Consider the following 20277-nt stretch of genomic DNA (forward strand, 5'->3'; position numbering starts at 1 on the left):
TTTACAATCGACTGCTTAGAGCAAGGTTCAATTTGCTTGGAATACTAGAGAGAAGTTTCTGAGTTCTCAGATATCTAAGGGCATATTAAATTGTTGTACACTTGCCTTTACTAGAGTGGAATTTAGACACTTATTCACTCTTTCTGCACCTGAATTTAAGCTGTTTGGACACTATGTCACTCGATATATATTTTTCCTTCTCTGTAGGTTTTGTACTTCTTGTTGTGCAAAACAAAGAAGTGGTGTGAAGTTCTGCTGGAAATGTGGTTCACCATCTCAGTGTCCTTTGTCTGGTCAAGAAGCAGGCCCTAATAGTCCCAAAACGTCGTTTGGAAAGCCTGGACTACTTCAAGAAAAGCCAAAAACGAAGTCCTTTGAGGATTACATGGCTTGTAAGAAGAAACAGCAACAATCCGGTTCAAAATTTCGCCCAAAGAAGAAAGTTAAGGTTAATCCTGATGAACTTGTGACAATAAACATTGGACAAATGAGAAATTGTGGAAATGACTTGAAACCAATTTGGGGGAAGCGTTTGCCTATTCAAGTGACGAAGTCTGCTGGTTATGCAAGGATACTAAGTAAAGGAATGGAAAAGTGGGCTGCATTTGACAGGAAGTTTGATCCTGAGGAAGACTATATGTTGTTGTTTGAAGATGGTAGCCATGCTGTCTATTTACCAGGACAAGAAGAAGATTTTGAACTTGAAAAATACAAGACTGAACTTGGTAAAGATTATAAGAGGATAACAATGTACCTATGCACAACAGCTGACTTTGAAATGTCTGAAGACAACAATCCCACCAACTCAGAACTGAGCTTTTCCAAGCCAATCAATGTGCCAGAAAGTTCTTCAGCAAATGACTTTGAGTCAGCATCAGTCTTTACTCCTTCAAGAAGCTCTGTTGACAAAAATGGCACTCCACCCTTAAGCTGCGATTCACCAAGTACTAGTGGTCAAGAATTGGATCATTCATGTTCAAACATTCAATCAGCAGAACAGCAGATTTTAGAAGATTCCCAGTTAGCAGAGATGCTCCAACAATGGGAAAACACCAGTGAGAGTTTTCAGGAAATCACTAACCAGGAAATCACTAACTGTTCTACCACTGTTGTGACAGACCCAAGCCAAATTGTAAAAATCTTGTCAGAAAGAGTTGATCGCATGCAAGAATTTTTTCTTGTTTCACGACGCTGTGCACCCTTTTCAAGAACAATTGCATTATGGCAAAGGCAGGCCAGAAAATCTCCACCCACAAGGGTATTGAAAGTGCATTTCAATGGTGAGGCTGGTATTGATACAGGTGCTATGTCACAAGAATTCTTAGCAGAAGTTATTTCTGACATGGGAAAGGAGATGTTCCCAGATGGAAGTCCCACAGACTCTACATATTATGTTCAAAATGGCACCTTCCGCACCTGTGGTGAGATTGTAGCAGTTTCGTTGGCCCAAGGAGGACCTCCTCCATGTTTCCTTGAACAGTGTGTGTATGAATCAATGTCAAAAAGCATTGACATGATAAGCATTGAAGAATCAGATCTGACAACAAAAGAACAGCAACTTCTGAACGATGTCAGTGAAAATTGCAATAACTTCACTGACATGATTTTTGAACATGGATACACTGGGGTAGTGGATGATGATCACATCGATGAAATTTTAAGATCTCTGAAAGTGAGCCTAGTAAATCGCCGTTCGTTGTACATGAAAGAATTCCTTAAAGGAATGTCTACCTATGGATTGGCAGAGTTGATACTTAAGTACCCATCCGTGTGCCAGCCACTGTTTGTCAGTGGAAATTTTAAGGAGCATTTGACACCTGATGCCAATTACCTGTTCTCCCTGATGGACCCTCAGTACTCACCATCAGGTTCTACGAGAAGACGAATTGAAGAAGATGTAATGGATCACTTCCAAGACTGCCTAAATTTGTTTGAAGATGGGAGCATCATAGGTCACTCAGCAGCAGTTGCCTGGAATTATAAAGATGCCAACCTTGACTGTGAAACTCCAGATGCAGCAGAAACATTTGAAAATCCAGATTTAACAGTGGCAGGAGTCATGGGATGGTTAACTGGACAGAAACACAAACCAATTGATAACCAAATGTTTAAGGTGACTGTGTACTTTAACCATGACTGCCTTAAGTACAACCCTAAGCACAGAATATGTTTTCCATCTGTAGGCGCATGTGGCAAAGAGATTACCATTCCTGTAGCCCACATGAGCTCTTCAGATGAGTTCAAAGAGCTCTTCGTCCTTGCATTTTGTAAAGGCCAGGCTTTTGCCAAACCTTAACTGTTGATAGTGTCACTGGGATCATACTAGTAGGAATAGACCATTTTCTTATGTACATTTAGTAATACTGAGCTCCAAAAGGAATGACCATTCCTGAATGTTATGACCTTTCCTGTCATTCAGTATAGTTCTGATGCCATTACGTTTGTGTTCGTGTCTATTGACACTTGTCAGCTTAAACCTAGAAATGCAAAAATATTGAATTGAAACTTATTGTGGATACATTTGAAAGCAGATAAGTGTTTTAGATGGAAAAAGGATTTCAGGTCTCAAGATTCAGTTTTGCACACTCCATATAATGCAGTTACCTTTGTTGTACGTTGTAAGCCTGTTGTGTTTCATCCATAAGACTAATGACTTCTGAGTTATATTTGTTTTGTTTTTTTTATGTGGAAAAAGTGATAAGGGGCATTTGTTGTTATAATACTATTTCCGTTAGGTTGCTGTTATTTTGTACATGTAGTCCCTTTGCAGCTGCTTGGTCAGACCTGACCTACTGCACACCAATGTTATGGGCTACAACTAAGTATGTATCAGAAATAGAAGAATGAAGTGAGCAAGTAAAAAAGGCTGGATATTTTGATTACGAAATTTTTTATGGACAACAATACTTGCTCTCCACAAACCTTTTATCTATACAAATTGTAATGTTTCTGTTAAATATGCAACCTCAATGAACTTGAAATTGCCAATCCTACTAACTTCATCGTGCCCTTGCTAATTCTGGGACTTCTTTAGTGCTAGACCATCCCAAGAACAAAGTAACTGACTCCCCCATCTCCAAAATATTAATAATTTATCGACATTGTTAAAGTAACTCTTATTTCAACGTTGTGTTTCAAAAGGAGTAAGAGATACTTGTTTTGTAGTATGCATCAATGTAGCAAAGTCAAGATGATTGTTCCAGTTTTAAGCAAAAGTACTTGTAAATGTGACTGTTCAAGGTCTATTATAATTATTCAACATCTTCAGTTCTGCTTAGAGAAAAATTATGTAATTATAAAGTTGGTAAACAAGTAACAGTGTCAGAGTATTCTTTATTGCCAATTGTTACACAAACCAGGCTTCCAGGTGCAAAAGTGTGGCTTTGTGGAAGCTACATTGTAGACAGTCAAAGTGCAACTCAAGTTTTTGAATTTTTATGAAAAGCAATGTTACACAACAATGATCATGAATAATTTAGCAATCATAAGACTTATCAGTATTTTTGATAACTGATCATGCACCTGATAATGATACTGACACAAGTTTGTGGTACAGTTCCAAGGCTTCTCTCCAGTGTGTAGGCTTTTTAAGGTCAAGAGAATCCATGGCATATTCGAAGTATTCAAAGTGTTCATTAGCTTCTTCCTTCTCGATTAGGTGGTTTTCGACATAACTAATTTTATCGTCAGGCACAGGGAGTAGCAAATCGGGCTTCCCACCTCTTCCTTCCGGCAAATAGTAGAGCACATCTGGAACTCCAGGAGTAGTGTCATTTCCAGATTTCCTTATTCGATGTGTATTCCAATGTTCTTTTACGGCGTCCAAGTCTTCCTGCAACAGTTCTGCAAAGCAGAACCAAAGACAATCCTTCTGCAAAGAATCACCTGTGTTAAGATCCCCTGCTTCAACGAGATCCTTAAATAGATTTATCCACCAACTTGATCTGTTTCTTCGGTACTGTGACCAATAGCCCTCGATCCTTTGGTTTCTTGGGGAGGCAACGTATTTGTGGGCATTTTCATCGTCACGAAAAAAAGCTTGCATGGAAGCCATGATCTTGTTCTCCGTACCCAAATCAGTGACTAGTTCACATGGGCACCCACCACAAGTCTTAACTGCATCCAAAAAGTAAGATCCAATGTTGTCGGGATAGTTATTTGATCGAGTAACTACCAGCCATAACAATTTTCTACTCCAGCCGTCAATACAACCATGAACCGGAAAACCATAGGGTTTAAGTTTGTCATATCCATCGGCGTGCCAGACGGCATTTGGACCTGGGTTATGATACTGACGTCTTTTCAATTTATGTCTTTTTCTCATTTGGCAGCCGTCTGGATCCAATTCCCGAAGTAAGAGCTCCACCACTTGTCGTGGAACTTGATATCCCTTTAACTGGAGGCTATGCCATACATGCCTGTAACCGGCAATACAATCAGGACCATCTAACATGCCTTCAATTTCGAGAATTATGGCGTCAACATCATATTCGGGGTTTCTCCTGGACAGTCCATACATCCGTAGTCGTCTGTGTAAAGTCCGTTCACTTATTTCAATGTTGTTGTAGGTTGCCAGTAAGTCTAAGATGTCTTTGTATTGATAACCACGATAAAAATAGTATTTTGTAAGAACCTCTTCCGTATTATCTTCAACCGCGTTTTCGTTGTCACTATAAGCCGTCGCCATCTTGATTCTGTTTATAAACAGATCCCGTCCCAGTCCCTTTATGAAGTTTTGCCGTGGAAAAGTAAGTTTTGCCGTGGAAAAGAAAGTTTTGCCGTGGAAAAGTAAGTTTTGTCGTGGAAAAGTAAGTTTTGCCGTGAAAGAGTAAGTTTTGCCGTGGAAAAGTAAGTTTTGCCGTGATAAAGTAAGTTTTGCCGTGGAAAAGTAAGTTTTGCCGTGGAAAAGTAAGTTTTGCCGTGGCAGGTATGGGCCACCGTAGTGGTGAGTGTTTGATATAACTCCTCAAACAAACTGATCGTGAGGGGGCAAATTAAGGATGCGAAAAACGAGGAGGTTTTCATCAGATATCCAAATACGTCACGGTGCATGATTTCCTTTGTTTTTGGCTTTTGTATTATTAATGAGTTTGAGTACGAGATAGGAAGCACACAGGAAATTTGGAGAGCACTCAAGAAGCTACGGATCTTTTGTGCTCTCCTAAACCAGGGCGGATAGATGTCGGGCGATGAATTGAGCGGTCCGCTTTTCGTGCGATGTATGTTGCGGAGTAAGACTGGCACGAGCGCTCTTCCCGCGCTGCCGGCTGGCAAAAGTTTCCTTTCAAAACCGGAAATCTAGTTTTCTTCCCTTATTTTTCAGGTCCTGGTGTAGCCTGTCCAAAAGGTTTTTGAAGACTTTTGGCCCACAACTTAATACGTTTTTGTCTGTTAGTATATTAGTCAATCTTTTGCGTCTTAAGTTGGTTAAATCGGTGTGAATTTAAACAGTGTCAAATGCCAGTACTTTACGCTCATCGTGAACGAGTAGTGTTCCGTGTCCTCTCTTGCAAAAGCTCGGAATTACTCCACCCTAAATTTTACATATGTTGAAGACCGATATTTTTTTCCTAACAAAAAATTAGCTGGATATATTTGGATATAGCAGCGTTACAAAACTTCAAACTTTACATCTTGCTACATCGCGATCACACCATTAATGGCGCGCAACATGAAAATTGTAAACAAACATTTTTCTAAGATTTCTTTCTTCATTCCTCTTGCAAAAACTCAACAAAATACAAATTGTCACCGCAGAGTGACGATTCATTTGGAAGGAAGCATCGCTTTTCCTGTAAGCTTTTCCTGAAATGAATAGGCTCATTATTTTTCCTTTATTTCTTTTCTTATGAGACTATAAATATTTCTGTACGAGGAATATTTACAAAGTAATAAATTTTGAAACAAAAATTTTATTTTTATCCGAGCGGCCAAATTGCACGCGTGGAAACATTGCGTGGTAGCCAAATTTTCTTTATTGTACGCATTTCAAACTTTACACAAAAGCGTTAATAGTTTCCACAGGAGAAATATTTGAGAGAGAGCGTATTTTTTCGTCCAGAAGTGTTTTATGCTCTCTAACATCATCGGAATTCAGTAATGTGATCTCGCACGATCAACAAGAACAGCTTATGGTTCAAAACATTTTCTGCTGAAGATATATATATATATATAACTCAAGACAGGATGAAGAATTTGTAACGTTAATACGTTCATACAATAAACAGAGTAACATGTATATAAATGCTACTAAAAAGGAATTGTGGAGCTCCGCTTTTAGACTTGGCTAAATATATATATTAGCGTCTCAAAGATGGCTGCTCTACATTGCTGTGTTGAAAGAGAAGACGTTATTTTAGATTTTGTTTAAATTATTTTCACTTTTAGAAATAACAGACGAATAGAAACATTCGATACCTTCAAGAAGCTGTGTTTGTGAGGTTTGATCTAAACGCCATTCATAGATTTTATGTCATGTGTGGTCTGATGAAATACAGTTCTGTTATCGTACGCTCTTATAAATCTTGCAACATGACTTCATAAGCTTCTTTTAAATCGGACTTAAATCCTTATTCTGAAAGAAACGAAAAGGTTTACTAAGATCGCCGAGATTACTTAGAATGATTTCAGGGTCCACAAACGCTTGAAGTTTGAGCATGTAAAGCGCAGGTGATCATAAGCAAAACGAAATAATCGTTTTATTTCAAGGGATCTTCCTTCCGTTTATATAATCACATTAGAGAGATTTAGTATCGCGTTTACGGCAAACGGCAAACGGCAAACGCCAGCTAGACTGAAATTTTCTCTTTGATGAAAAACCACGAAGCTTTTTTGGTTTAAGCTAATCTCCACCCAGTCGGCAACAACTACCGAGCAAACACGAAAAATAGAGAAGAGAGTACGAGAAACGCAATTTTATGCATTTTAGAACAAACAGCGGCTTGACATTTCCTGTTTGGTATTAGCCGTATCCTTGAGGCTTAATCTCTCTATTCTTCCCTTTTTTTCTTTTTCTTTTTCATTTTTTTTTTTTTTTTTTTTGCTCTCTCTCTCTGCACTGGTCCTTTTTTTCTAGAAAAAGTTCCTCATCATACACATTAATTTTTGAAATAACAACTTTATTATTATCTCATTAAACACTTGCTTTTACAAGCTACACTTTAAACTGTTCATTTCCGGTGTTTTTAGATTCACTGATAGTCATTTGGGCGAATGGCGTCAGTTCTCTTTATCTCTCGCTCGTCCCCAGTCTTCCTGTTCCCGGTTACAACCAAGGTCGTGGGCAGCTGCGCACAAACTCCGGCGGTAGCTTAACGGTATCACCTGAAACGAAACATTATATTTAAAAGAAATTCAGGTATTTTGTTAAAAAAGTTGTTCACGACAAGGCTCTGTTTGAGGGAATAAACTTAAACCAAATTGTAGTGGCCAGTTCGAATGTAAGGCTGCTGGAGGTTAACGGTGTAAATAGAGTCGGTCCTCACGCATCATGAATATTGACGATTTGTCTTCGATTGTTACTACGACTCCTTAGAGAGGTTGCTGGTCCGTGTAATTGGGCATTCGGATAGTATTTTGCAGCCAGCAAGTGGGTTTCTGACTTGAAAATGAGAACCGTTCTCCGCTAATACTAAATTAGGGTGTTTTCAAAAAATTCCGTCTTCATGAAGCTTGTCTTGTTCACACAAAATTTCAACTCTCAAGAATGTCCAAGGTAAAACGTTCAGGGAAAATGTTCTTTTCTTATTTCATTATGCAAACGGTGAACCTCAGATCTGACAACTTAAACCAAAAGCTAGATCGTTCACGACAATGGCCATTCTCTAGGATTGTACTTTTTTAATGCACGGCAACCACCTCTCTCTTACCCATGCATAGCGGTACGCTATCATCAGCGCCTATGTACCGATGGGATTATATTCAAAAAGATAAAAGTTAGAGCCATGATTCGACTCATTTTGGCAGTAAAAATTAAAGAAGAATGATTGCTTTACCTTGCTCCTTTTCCTGTTCCAGCGCGGACCATCAATGCAATTAGCTTCGTTTATCAGCAGGACCAGCAACAAAGTGAAAAACAAAACAGCTACTATCTGTGATTTCATTTTCACAGTTCTTCCTCTTTTCCTTCCTCTTTTTTTGAGTGAGCTTCCTCCAAGGCGTTAAACAGACGATACAACTTATAACATTGTATTTGGTCCCTTTTATACCCTTAACTGTTGTGGATAAAAAAGTTACAAATAATTATTCACGTACATGATTATTCAAATATAAATATTAGCTTTCGACCTAATTTGTCGGCGAATATGAAGATATTAAGCGCCAACGGCTGAGACGATCTAATTCTTTCTCCTTGTAGCCGCGGGATCATATCAGACGTGTTACGTTAACACTGAACCCCCAGTTCAAATAAATTAGTTCCGTAATAAGGTTTTTAACTTGGCTTTCTTGTTTTCCGCTCTACTCTCAAGAAAACTATAAAATTTAAACTAACAATGAAGCATGTTGTGGTTGGCTAAAAGACGCTGAACTTTTACTTAATTGTCACACTTTGAGATTTAAATTCACAGCTGGAAACGTTTGTATTAGTAGAATCACCTTGAACAGTTAAATAAACAGTAGCACAGGAAGCCTTGTGCCGTTCGAAGTCACTTTTATAATAAAGGGTATCCTACTTAAATTTATAACTAAAAAAAAAGGAACCTTCTCAGTATTAGAACATAATGAAGACTGCAAATATAAATACATGTAGGCTTTCAATTTCCAAGCCAGTGTGTGCAGACGTCTCCTACTTCCTTTGAAAGGAAATAGGATACATCTGCTCTCAAAATGTTGATAAAAATTGTCGCCTTCAGAAAGTAAGAAAACCTGACAGAAAAAAGCTTGAGAAGTAGCCCAATTGTCTGGAAGAAAATATCTTTAAGGGCGCAGGTGAGTAGGAGTGCTTAACAATGCAAATTTAAAAGTGCATATCGGTCGCATGGGGCTGTGTAATTTGAAGACAATTATGTTCAGTGTTTAGAACAACTGTGTTTTCTGTTTGGTCGCAGGGCAATGTTGAGTGCTTAAAGGGCATTTGACACTCTTCTGCGCATGTGCGGCGATTTGATTTTTGATCCGACGGAACAGTTTTTAAAGTAGGCATCTGCGAGGAAAATCTTTTTCCATCCACCTTGTAGAAGTGAAAATAACGATATCAAGGAACTGTTTGGTCATTTGTGAGGGATTGAAATTGCATATTTTGTATTTTTTTTTCAATATCGTCGAGAAAATCGATGTCCTCGAGAGGAGGTATTCGAACCGGCTCTGGACGAAAGCTCCTGTCGCCTCGTAGCCGCCTTGTTTCAACAGAAAAGAAGCAAAAAACGAAGAAAAGATGGGAGGACGAGCATTGGAAACTTTATGTTGCTGCCGATGTACACGCCAGTTGGAAGAAATTAAAGTGTATGTGCTTGTATTCCACGGACACGGCCTTTGCACAACATCTTTCAAAACATAAATATCTTACAAATACAAAAGGTTCAAGGCCAAACAAAGATGTTTTAGAACGCACGTGAAAACTTCAGACTGCCTGCGGTTAGCGCTGCTGCGCAGTGTTGATTATTACGATTTCCTATTGGTTAAAAAAAAATTGTTGTCAATCAAGATCGCACATGCGCGTTATCGTGACAAAGGCCCCTTAATGGTGCCAATTTTCACAGTGTATGTCACGTGGAGTTGTGTAATAGTAAGAACAATTATCTTCAGTGGTAAACTTAGCCAACGAAACATCATGTTTGGTTTCATTACATGCACCTGTGTATCCCCACTTAACTGCGTGAATTACCCATAATTACGCATGGGCGTCATCTAATTACGAACCCTTTATTTTTATTACTTTTCATTAGAAAAGCGGCCGCAGATAATCAAACAAGTATAACAGCACATGAGGAAATAACATGGGTTTAATTTACATGAGATAAGGATAATTTCTCTTTTGTTATTGATCTTAGAACACATTCAAACCTCCTGCAGGCAGGTTTTACTCATGTTTATTCTATTCTGGTGATGTTTTCACTATTTTAGTTGTTGTGGAAATGAGGAAGCCAATTATTATTTATTTTATTTTTTGGATTATTTTTCTATTTTTCTGTTTCATTTTATCAAAGAGAATGTGTGTAAATACTCAAATATTTAATCAAGTAAATACTGCTATCCGCCCAATTTCTCGACGTCAGGATTTAAATAAATATAAACTATTGTCACGGAAATTTATCTTGATATAAATGAGACGAGGAAAATTTATTCCTGATACTGCTACAAAGAAAAGCTTAAAGGGAACTTCCACTCTCACAACAAATTGACTGGCCGGAGCGTTGGAAATAGTGTCTAAATTCTAATTTTTTGTCTAAAACGTAGAAATGACATTCAAGCTAGTTTGTTATAAGTTAGATATGATTATCGACAACTTTCGCTTTTAAATTTCCTTGGGGCAGCTATTTTGAATTTTTCGACATGTTATGGTTGCCGCTATTGTTATTCAGTAAAAGTTCTTTTGTGTTAAACAATTGAGCAACCTTATTACGTCATGAAATCCAAGATGGCGGCGCGCGGGAAATTTAAAAGCGAAAATAGCCGATAATCAAATCATGTTTTTTCCGACACTGGAATATTATTTTCATGTTTTCCAATAAAATTTAAAAGAAAATTGTGTTTTAAATAATGTAACGTTAACATGTTTCGAGAGTGGAGGTTTCCTTTAAAATAAGTAAGATGCTTAAGTTTGGGAGTCATGTCTTCTAAATTAGCGAAGGCGGGGTTCAGTAAGTTTACCAAATGTTACTGCCGTTTCTTTGCTCTCCGTACAATCTTCGGTAAAATTCTTAGACTTAACGGACTGCTATATTTCCGCTATAACAGAAAGCGCAGCTCTCAAACTTGGCCATTTTACTAATTTAAGGATGCCTTTTCAGCTCTTTTCAACGGATTGATTTTTTTTACCAGATACATACAAAGAAAAATAAAGTAACCGTGTAAAGTTGATTGTTTAGCGTGTTAAAAAACGTATGTTAATTTTTCGATTCATCAAAGTTGACAATTTTCCTAGATCTCGAGAAATGTTTCTAAAAGAGCGAAGAACGACCACATCTACATCAACAATCGACCCATTACTATATTTTTTCTTAATTTATTAATTCTGAAAGATAAAGGCGAATTCATTGAACGTTCCCTCTTTAACTATTTTGTATCATAGACAAATTTTAGCCGCATACAAATTATTGCGGGGGGGATTAGTTGTTTTTCGTATCAATTAGATCAAGGCTAGAACTGGATTGTATTGTTCCCATACAAGTAACATCCAATCCATTTGTCATTTCTAAAACTGTTCTTTGCATGTCTGATTAATTGTGGTGATCGATTAGCGCAGACTATTAGTGACAAACTGTTCCCTACGGAGGGGCCAAAGAGGGGAGCGGGTGCGGATTCTTTCCCCTCTGTAACTTGGCATGTATTTAAGCTATTACAATAAGACTTCGAGAATAAACAGTAGTGCATCCAAAATTTAGCATAAAAAACGGCAAAATTCTTATGTTTCATTTTTTTCTGCTGTTGAAATTTAAGCCTTCGTGTGTAAAGTTTTTATCAGGTGGTTGCAGGTCAACAACAGTCGAGCTAAGCCACACTGAGATATCTTGTAGCTGACACCGAATACATTTTAACGGAGATATTAGTGTGTTTGAGCAAATGCTATCAAATTTTGGGACTTCCTCAGAAATTTGGAAGTAGTAGGTCAATGTTCATTGAGTTGATGCCACTAAGATCACCACTTTTTACAGGCAGGTTTTTTCAACAAACAAAATATAATTCCTGTTTTAATGTTAACGAAGAAAAATCACCCGAATTCAGTATTAGATGGAGTTCAGGTTCTTCACTCACTATAATCTAGAAGGACTTAAAATATGGTGAGGTGATATAACCACAAAATAAATGACCACAATTCACTGCAGAAAGTCTTTCAAGAAATCTAAGTGCTTTCGGCCACATGCGTGGTCCGCCCATCCATTCACTCACAGGTTGTAAAGAAAGATGAATCACAATCGTAAGCTTTTATTTTTATTTGAGCTGCGCGTAAGAAACTAAGATTGCTTTCAAAATTAAAATAAAAGAAACAAGCAAATGGCAAAACATTACATTGAAGTAGATAGCTGAGTGATATACAGTGGAACCTCCCGTAAGCGACCACCCATAATGTCAAGGATATGTGGTCGCTCAAGGATATGTGGTAGCTTACGGGAGGTGGTCGCTTGCCAGAGGTCAGACCACAGGGGGTCTTAATTTCGGGTATTTACATATGGTAATTGTGGAGACCTAACCCTTTTGCCAGTGCTTATCGAAACCCATAGTAATAACTTTTCTTAGCCAGTATAGGTATATTAAGACTGGTCCAAAATTATTCTAGGCAAAAAATCTTAGGGTCTATGGTGATTATTGTTTGTATCTCACAAATTACTTAATACAGCGATTGAGACAATCATTGCGAAAGAAACTTGACTCTTTTATTACTCTAGGTAGCGCTGTCTAAATTTACAGGGAATGGAACATAAGCAAAAAGATAGGAAAGATAAAAGATAAGAGAGTTTTTTTTTTCCTACATGGGATTCAATCTGATTAAAGTTTAGCGAGAGCCGAAGGCCCGAGCGTAGCGAGGTTAATAAATTTGTCGGGCCGAGCCGGCCCAAGCGGAGCTAAGCCGAGTCGTAGGATGCAGTGTTCCTTTGCCCTTCTACACTTTCCAATAGCCTACCCAAAGACATAAAAAATCCATCAATGTTGGGAAGCCAAATTCGTGCACCTTGCATTGTGCTTTTCAAAAGTGTGTTCGCTAATCTTCCTCTATTTCCGCCATATTGAAAGTGTTAGTTCCCATGTCTTCTTCTCTTAGCTGACTTCCGGTCACTTCTATTTCCGCTTCCTCATCTTTTAGTTTTATCGAACATCTTTTAGTTGCATACGGTTACGAATTAATGATTCAGGAAAGCGATGTATGCTCCACAACATCGATGTATGACATCCAAAATTGATGTATCCCGGACGAAATTGATTTATATTATTTTACAACTTCCAGGGGCGGGGGAGAACACTCCATAGCGCCTGGCACTTTTTTGTATCTGAATCATCCAACAAAAGTTGACGTCACATCCGGTCAAATTGGCGCCCAGCAGCCTGTCTCGGCGAAGTCGAATCGTGGCGTCCGGGTCAGGAATGATTTCTTCGCATTTTTTAGCCATCCGTACCAGGGATTGTGAACTGTGGATATGAAAGATGTTGTTAAGATATTGCTTCGACTTCATGAGCAAAGGTTTTCCAAAGAAGTGAATTTTTTTCTATTGTTTTGACGGAAAATGCAAGACAGCTAAGCGTCGTGTCATGGCGAAAATTTCACACTCTCAAAACGAGTGGCGTTCAGACTTTTGGTTCTTGTGGCTTCTGATCGTTCGAAAGCTGAAATTTTAATAGCCTATCCCGTGTGCAACATAATGGAGGAGACATCGTCAGTCATAGTTTGCAGTGTTAACATCGGGAACCTAATTATCACTCGACGTGAAGTGTTGGAATCCTGTATCATTGAAGTTGTTCCAATTGTCCTCGTTGTAAGAGACTCGTAATCTTCCAGGTGAGTAAATGTAGTTATCTTCATTTCCAGTTCTTTTCTGCCGACGTGAGTACCTTTACATGTGGGCTTTAGAGTAATAAGTCGGTTTTGCGCTTCGTAGTTCTTTAATAAAGACGCAAGTGACGGTCAATTAATAAATACCTATAGTAATTCTCTTATCTGAAATGCATTCATATCATGTTGTCCTGCCAGTGCAGGCTTGAGGAGGGGCTTGAGTCAGAAAATGTATCTGCGTGGCCTGGTCCATATTGTTAGTGTGAGACAGTTGTTAAAGTTATTGATGTCAAGCCATCTTAAACAATAAATTAAATAGCATTATTGCAAATGACATTATTTCTCAAGTATTGAAAGAAACAACCCCTTCACCCTTTATCTCATCTGCACTCTCACCACTTGAGTGCTCATGGGTTAAGGCTTTTTATACATTTGCATTATAATTATGCACCTGTGACATCAAATTGTGGTAAGAACAAACAGCATGCCACAAGCCACAGACAAGTGGCATGACTGATGCTCTTACCTTGTTTTGAAGTCCTCTTTGAGTTATCAAAGGACACATGGAAGGCCAAATGGACTTTGAAAACTCTTTATGGCTGACAATGTCGTTTGTACATCATATAATTATTTACCAGTTATTTCAGTTATGTTAGTTGGTGCCAAATATTTAAGGGTGGGGAATTGTGTTTTTCTCTGTGTCCAAGGTTGGGGAAGAGAACATAAAGTAAAAAAGTGTATATTTGCAAATTCCTGGAGGTTATCTATCAGCAGAAATTGACCCATACGTTAAGTTCAAATAACATTGTCTCGTTTAAACCAATGAAATTCAAAGTTCATTTTGACAAGGAATATTGAGTTCTGTTCAATTCAATGAAAAATCAAAAGTTCAATAACCACACAGTCAGTTCAAAAACCACACATCAGTTCAGTGACAGTAGACCAATGTAACAAAAACTATAGGTGACGTGTTTTCAATTTTCTCTCCTTCATGCTTGTCAAGGATGCAAATGAGAGGCCTGCTTGTAAATTTCATATTAGTTCAATTCAAAGATGGCTTAAAAATTTAATCACCACATCAAAACAACATTAAAAATTTAATCACCACACCAAAACAACAAACCCCCCACCCCGCCAAAAAGATGGAGGGGATTACTCTGATATAAATGTATATATATTTATTAACCACCGGGTGATAGCAGACCTCAAAATAAAGAAAAGTTACTGGTGTGGGTGTTTTTAGTTCAATGGGTCCTGCAAGTAGGGAAAGGGAAGGAAGTGGACAATTCAACTGAATTCAATTCAATTTTATTCACACTTATTACCACGAAATACAATATATTTTATAGTAAGAAAAAATTAAACGTGCAGAGCACTTTATTGAATGATTTTACCTTCTTCGGAAGAAGTGCATAGTGGTCAAAGGTGCAAGGCTTTTGTGTTAGGCACTTGACAAATCGACAGCAGTTTTCTATGGTCCATACTCTTATAGACAATAAAATGATATCAAACAATGTTCAAAACCCAAGAGGCGAGTGGTTTCACTGGACATTTTATGGCGTCATTTTATGGTCTATAAGAAGACTGCTGCCAATTTGTTTTTTACAATAACATGGAAAAAGTACGAGCGGAATTGGCAAGTTTTTTTCGTTGAAAAAGCGCGCGCGTTACATCTGACATTTTTATTGTCTGTACTTTTATAGACAATAGCTATGAACCAATCAGCGCACCGGAATTTGGACAGTTATTGTAAAATACCTCTGTGCAATTAAATAAAATAGGGGAAAGTAGAATTTATAATACTGATTAAAGAGCTCTGCTAGTTAAATTAGGCTTGGGAGATGAAAATACAACAGTAAGGAAAAAAAAGTGTTTACAGCAAATATATAAGTATATAGTATGCGTTAAATTTTTTTTAATATTATTAATGTTTGGCTATCAAGTAGAAAAAGTTTGTATTTCTTCTTAAAAACATTGTGGCGCAGACACTTAACTTCCATTGGAATTGTTTCCCAGGTTTGTGATGCCACTACTCCAAACCGTGCTAAACCATAATTAGTTCTAGAAAATGGTCTGTACAGGTTTTGACTAGTGATGAAGTGCAGGGGGTGTTTTTTTATTGTATTGTAATTTATGCACAAAGGAACCAATTTTCAACTTAAAAATGTTCTCTAGCTTTAGGATTCTAATAGAGTAAAATGTTGCATTATCTCTTTTGTGTGCAAAGAAGATGCAGTGAAGGCAGTAGTATGGCTTATTTTTATCTTTTTTTAATTTTGTTTGGCATGCAGTACCCCAGCTTATTAACCCGTAATTTCAATGCGGATATATGAGCATATAGTATAGTTGTTTAAGCGTATTCATAGAGACATAGTATCTAGTAAGTTTATATAAAATTCCAATTCCAAACAAATATGTTTGCATTATATTAATAGGGTTTATAAGTTATATTACCATAGTTTAGAATTTTCCTCACCTACATGAAATTGTTTAGGGATTTAATGTTTTTAATTTTTCGTTTTAATTATTTTATTTTTAGAGATTTAAACAAAAACTCAAAAAGAAAGAGACCAGCAAATCCCCCTGAGACGGCAAGAAAGGAAACAGACAGCAAAAGGAAGAATGCGACAAGACCGGGAGTAACTGCAATGGCCACTTAGCTACAGTGTATATGATTTATTATAATTTCCTGTGTCAAAGTCTAATAAATGTCTGCTGACAGTAATTTTCACATTGGTGTACAACATCATGTTTGATTACATTGACGTATTCCTATGATCCAAAATTTGGTCAGTCATGAAGCTGACCAGCCATATGCCTTAGCTGGGCAGCCCCCCACTGGGCCTCCATTACTGTTTTTTTTTTAATATGTTCGCTTTACTTTTTAACTGACTCTTCTTGTCTCTTGACTCTTCTCTCAAGTGCCACAATCCCTGTTTCCCTTTTTACAAGCTCCTCCTATTCTTCTGCTAACTATATGGCCATCGCAGTTTCTTCCAGTCTTGTTGCTTTCTTCCGTTCGCTGTCTGTTTCCTTTCTAGCCGTTTTAGGGGGATTTGCCGGTCTCTTTCCTTTTGAGTTTTTGTTTAAATCTCTAAAAATAAAATAATTAAAAAGAAAAATTAAAAACATTAAATCCCTAAAAATTTCATGCAGGTAAGGAAAATTCTTAACTATGCAAGCTCAATTTGCATTGTTAATTATGCCCTGGGGATGAATATTAATGTATGTATAAAAAACATACATGTGCTCTATTCAATGCACTTTGCTCTAGTCACGGTCAGTGATTGTTTGGCGTGTGTTCTTCTGCAAACCCGTCTTCTTCGACGGCGTCCTTCGACTCTGTTCTTCGACTGTGTTCTCCGCCTGTCCTTTTTTGCTGTACTCTATGGCTGACCAGGTTCCACATCGCCCGGAGATTCCTGTCCCGGGTTTGGTAGCGGCTGATGACGTCCCTCCGCCGGTGGCGGCTTTGGCGGACCTGAGACTGTCGAACAAGTGAACAAAGGTCAAGCAGGTCAACAAAATCTCCCTGTTAATCCGGCGAACGCTGTTGAAGTAAACGGTAGTTTTTCTTCATTAGTGGCCATTTCTAGTGTCGTTATTTCATCAAGAGTAGTCGTGTAAGTTTCGGTTTTCTTTCTTAGGAAGGTGCGGTTTCTTGCATTCCGTTACTTATATTTTCTGCATAAATTTGTGCATATTAAACTTTGTATTGCTTGTGTGGCTAAAGACTGTTTTGCCAGTGAGGCTTAAGGGATTTAACTGCCTCTGTGGCTAAAGAGATTTAATTGCCTGTAATGTTAAAGAGATTTATTTGCCTGTGTGGCTAAAGACTGTTTTGCCTGTGAGGCTTAAGAGATTTAATTGCCTGTGTGGCTAGATACTGGTTTGCCTGTGTGGCCAAAGAGATTTAATTGCCTGTGTGGCTAAAGCTGGTTTGCCTGTGCAGCCGAAGACTGGTGTGCCTGTGTGGCTAAAGGGATTTATTTGCCTGTGTGGCTAATAAAGACTATGAGGCTTAAGAGTAAAGAGAGAAAGAGTTAGCCTTAAAGGTTTGTGTTTTTATTTCCTTGTTCTAGGGGGGGGGGGGGGGGGGGCATAACTTCGATGAAGTTTTGCAGAGGTTAAAAAGGTTGGAGGAGTCCCAAAAGGCTTCTGTGGATTCCACATTAGCAGACATCAGGCTACTTCTTAAGGCTCCGTCTTTCAGCAAGGATCAGGCGTTAGATCTTCTACTTAATCTAAAGATGGTTGCTAAGGAAACGAATCACCCTAGGGCAGGGTTTTTTGATGCGGCGTTCCGTTCCCTGAGAGAGAAATCAGTGTCCCCAGTTGTCCAGTTCAGGAAATACATGGAAGTCATTCTGGGTGACAAGGATCAAGAAAAGGTGTTGGACATGATGTCTAAAGTGGGTAAGTCCATGAGGTTGTCTACCCCTGGGTTCAATCGTGTTCCTGAGAGAGGGCGCGGCCATTCCTTCCGTTCTGTGCAGTGTTACCATTGCCGTCATTTTTGGCCACTATCAGAGTTACTGCCCGGATCGCCGACAGGCCTTTGGGGAAGCTGCAGGACCTCCTGCTAAGAGAGGGAGATTCGTTCGGGACAGTTTAAAATAAATACATGACGTCGTGGCTATTGTCTGACTCGGTGCATATTTTCTTTTCCATTAATTAAAGTTTGCTTTTGTAGCATCTATATCAGTGTTTTCATTTTTGTCCGTCAGGGTTTCCTCTCTAGTTTTCTGTATTTCTTTTTCGACTTTCCTAGATTGGGGCGAGTGACTCCTGTTGGCTTACCGCAATATCTCGGTGGCCAGTTGACGTACTGTTTTCAGGCGTGTGAAGTCGCTCCTTCCTGTTCGGGAACCCCATTTGCATGTCATTTTCCACTCGTTGATTTGGGGTTGTTCTCTTTTCTCTCTTCCTGTAGAGTCCTCCTTTCAAGAAGCTAAGATTACAAGAGCCTGTTAGTGAAAATGAAGTTTCTCAGGATTTTGGTTTTCTCCTTCCGGCCTCGCAACCAAGAACGTTTGAATCTTGGGTTAATGTACATGGGGTTCCCGATCGGGGGGAGGCATCTTGTGTCTACAATTGGAAAGATGTTTCAGTCTCTGAAACTGCTCCAGATCTGGGAAGAATTAGACTAAGAGATCCAGACAAGTTCGTTGCTGGAGGTATCCACAGGCACCCTGAAGCTTGGGAGTCGATTCTTGAAGCTCATCCGCTTGCTGCATCAATCAGTGATTGGATCCGGAATAAAGTGATCATTAGGCATTTTAGTCAACCTTTTAAGGGTGCTTATAAGGGGTTTAATTATTGCTCAGATTTTCCGCCGCAAAAGCGATTTCCAAATCATGGGTCATGTAAAAGATTTACAGAATTTGTGTCGCAAGAAATTTTGAAGCGCACTATTACCGGAGCAGTTAGGGTGTGGGGGAAACTCGGGGTTGATAGTCCACCTCATTTGGTTTTACCATTAACAGTAGAACCTACGAAACCAAGACTCTGCCTAGATGCTAGGTTTTTGAACTTGTGGATGAGGGATATGCCTTTTTCCCTGGATAAATTAGTCGATGTTCCAAGGTAGGTCTGTAGGGGATCCTACATGACGAAATGCGACGGCAAGTCAGGTTATGATCATGTGTTACTCTCCGCATGCTCTCAGACATATGTTGGTTTTGATATTACAATAATTGAGGTCTTCGTCACTGAACTGATGTGTGGTTTTTGAACTGACTGTGTGGTTATTGAACTTTTGATTTTTCATTGAATTGAACAGAACTCAATATTCCTTGTCAAATGAACTTTGGATTTCATTGGTTCAAACGAGACAGTGTTATTTAAACGTAATGTATGGGTCAATTTCTGCTGATAGATAACCTCCAGGAATTTGCAAATATATATTTTTTTACTTTATGTTCTCTTCCCAAACCTTGGACACAGAGAAAAAGACAATTCCCCAACCTTAAATATTTGGCACCAACTAACATAACTGAAATAACCGGTAAATAATTATATGATGTACAGACGACATTGTCAGCCATAAAGAGTTTTCAAAGTCCATTTGGCCTTCCATGTGTCCTTTGATAACCCAAAGAGGACTTTGTCACCCTGGCAATATGAACCAGGTCACGCAGATACAGTTTCTGACTCAAGCCCCTCCTCAAGCCTGCACTGGCAGGACAACATGATATGAATGCATTTCAGATAAGAGAATTGCTATAGCTATTTATTAATTGACCGTCACTTGCGTCTTTATTAAAGAACTAAGAAGCACAAAACCGACTTATTACTCTAAAGGGTACTCACGTCGGCAGAAAAGAACTGGAAATGAAGATAACTACATTTACTCACCTGGACGATTACGAGTCTCTTACAACGAAGACAATTAGAACAGCTTCAATGATACAGGCTTCCAACACTTCACGTCAGGTGATAATTAGGTTCCCGTTGTTAACACTGCAAACTATGACTGACGATGTCTCCTCCATTATGTTGCACACGGGATAGGCTATTACAATTTCAGCTTTCGAACGATCAGAAGCCACAAGAACCAAAAGTCTGAACGCCACTCATTTTGAGAGTGTGAAATTTTCGCCATGACACGACGCTTAGCTGTCTTGTATTTT

At 38.6% G+C, this 20277-nt stretch overlaps 2 protein-coding genes and 2 long non-coding RNA genes across 4 annotated transcripts in view; 2 read left to right on the plus strand and 2 right to left on the minus strand.

The window, feature by feature from the left end:
- Nucleotides 1-3316, plus strand: part of LOC146459938 (uncharacterized) — a 4211-nt gene extending 895 nt beyond the window's left edge. Inside the window, exon 2 of the mRNA XM_085088793.1 lies at nucleotides 208-3316. Within this exon, the coding sequence (XP_084944919.1) occupies nucleotides 208-2296 (2089 nt within the window). The 3' untranslated portion in view covers nucleotides 2297-3316. The remainder of the gene's footprint in view (nucleotides 1-207) is intronic.
- LOC146459939 (uncharacterized) lies at nucleotides 3317-4937 on the minus strand. Its single transcript, XM_085088794.1, has one exon. It carries the CDS (start codon nucleotides 4685-4687, stop codon nucleotides 3515-3517), a length of 1173 nt encoding a protein of 390 aa, XP_084944920.1. The 5' UTR covers nucleotides 4688-4937; the 3' UTR covers nucleotides 3317-3514.
- Nucleotides 4938-7097: 2160 nt separating this feature from the next.
- Nucleotides 7098-8216, minus strand: LOC146459940 (uncharacterized). Its single transcript, XR_014857794.1, has 2 exons — nucleotides 7995-8216; nucleotides 7098-7323 (listed from the first exon to the last, which is right to left on the minus strand). It is a non-coding gene; the product is annotated as an uncharacterized LOC146459940 (long non-coding RNA).
- A 5145-nt stretch (nucleotides 8217-13361) lies between these two features.
- On the plus strand, nucleotides 13362-16376 carry LOC146459941 (uncharacterized). Its single transcript, XR_014857802.1, has 2 exons — nucleotides 13362-13651; nucleotides 16185-16376. It is a non-coding gene; the product is annotated as an uncharacterized LOC146459941 (long non-coding RNA).
- Nucleotides 16377-20277: the final 3901 nt, after the last annotated feature.

This window comes from Pavona decussata, unplaced genomic scaffold (genome assembly GCF_977016875.1).
Source record: "Pavona decussata unplaced genomic scaffold, jaPavDecu1.1 SCAFFOLD_215, whole genome shotgun sequence".
In the NCBI taxonomy this organism is placed as follows: domain Eukaryota; kingdom Metazoa; phylum Cnidaria; class Anthozoa; order Scleractinia; family Agariciidae; genus Pavona; species Pavona decussata.